This window comes from Juglans regia, chromosome 9 (assembly GCF_001411555.2).
Source record: "Juglans regia cultivar Chandler chromosome 9, Walnut 2.0, whole genome shotgun sequence".
In the NCBI taxonomy this organism is placed as follows: domain Eukaryota; kingdom Viridiplantae; phylum Streptophyta; class Magnoliopsida; order Fagales; family Juglandaceae; genus Juglans; species Juglans regia.
The window spans coordinates 14,294,712-14,296,315 of record NC_049909.1 but is presented as its reverse complement, the minus strand read 5'-3'; the positions used below and the strand labels follow the sequence as shown (position 1 = coordinate 14,296,315).

General features: G+C 35.0%; 1 protein-coding gene across 1 annotated transcript; it reads right to left on the bottom strand.

The window, feature by feature from the left end:
* Positions 1-495: 495 nt before the first annotated feature.
* Positions 496-1,250, bottom strand: LOC108994335 (putative calcium-binding protein CML19). Its single transcript, XM_018969480.2, has one exon. The coding sequence runs from the start codon at positions 1,107-1,109 to the stop codon at positions 687-689; it is 423 nt and encodes a 140-aa protein (XP_018825025.1). The 5' UTR covers positions 1,110-1,250; the 3' UTR covers positions 496-686.
* Between the last annotated feature and the right edge of the window lie 354 nt (positions 1,251-1,604).

The following is a 1,604-nucleotide window of genomic DNA, read 5'->3' as shown; positions in this document are numbered from 1 at the left end:
ATTGGTATTAATGTTTGTAAAGTACTGAGAATGCATGAAAGCATTGAAAGGGGAATATTTTTCTAAAAAACCTGAATTTTAATTTGTTTTACGTTGCCTTTTTAGATTATATTATATTCGTTCGATGATCCAATTTAAAGGAGCTTCTATTGATCTTCTTCACATTCGAGATTCCTTTTATTATCTCTACTGTCAACTATTACTAGGTAGCATATCATGACCTTAATGGTAAATGATCAGATTTAACTATTGAATGGACTGAAGTGGCAGTACTGCCACGTCAGCTAGTGCACGAGCTGGTGGCCCTACTACTAATTATTTATTTGCATTATGGAATATTGTTGGTCAAGTTTTGAAAAAGTAATTTAGAAAGAGATAATATAAATTAATATTCATATAATATGTCTATGTTTTTTTTTTCTATAATAAGACCATTTAATTGAATCAGACAATTAAAAAGAATATTCATTAACAAATTACATGGAGATTAAAAAAGAATGAAAAAATATTTATTTATTATCTATTTTTTCATCATCCCTTCAGTATCTATCGATGTGGTATTAGATGAAAAGTTAATAAGTAAAATATAATTAATACAATTATCTAATGCCACATCATGAGATGACGGAAGGATGATGATAATTGAAATTACAAGTGTATTAAAAAGAATTCTTAAAGAATAATTATCACTGCATCATGATTCTGAATTCTTCAAAACAAAGAACACCATCCCCATTCAAATCGAACTGTTTGATCATCACTCTGCATTCATCAATGGACTTTGAGTCGCCCAATCTGCTGAGCATCCTTTTCAAACTCTTGGGTGTGATAAACCCACACCCTTCTGTATCATACATCGAAAAAGCTTCTCTCAAATCCTTTATCTTCTCTTCCTCTCCCCCTCCTTGTACTAACCCAATAAAATCCTCCAAACACAAGAACCCATCTCCATCAGAATCAAATGCCTCAACTGCAACCTTTACCTCTTGTGAAAACAGATCTCCACCCATGACACCCAACCGATGTCTCAAATCCGAAGCTGATATTTTCCCATCACCATCTTCATCGAAGTACTCGAAAACACGCTTGAACTCTTCGCCTTTCCCCATTTCAGTTCAGGAATAGAGATGGAATTGATGGACAATAAGGGGGTGATTAGTTGTTGTGAGAAGTAGAAGCAAAAGCCAAGAAGATCCTTTGCTATTTTGAATTGCTATACAACCAGCTTGTTGTATCCTTCCTTATATATACACACGATACACCCTTTGAGGCTGCGTAAGTCGTGAGGTTTTAACCAAATCCGAACCATCTATGATGATGGGAAGAACTTGCTGTGACTTTTCGAAACGTAAGAAACAAGTGTTCAAAACGAAGAAAAAATAAAAACGGGAATCGCGTGGCTATTAGGTAGTCTATGGCTGTCACTTTCAAGGGAAATCACTAGAAAGGACAAAGAAATAGAGGGAGTAGCTGAGAAAACATTGGCAAATTCTACGGTCCAGAACGTGTTTAATGGTCAACAACGCGACCCATTCTGTCATGTTGCTGTTCCACTATTGACGTCGCAAGGAGAAAATTAATATTTTCAGACTTGCAGCAATCTT

Bases quoted from the DNA above. Each gene is read 5' to 3' on its own strand.
- LOC108994335 (XM_018969480.2), bottom strand. From the start codon at position 1,109: ATGGGGAAAGGCGAAGAGTTCAAGCGTGTTTTCGAGTACTTCGATGAA.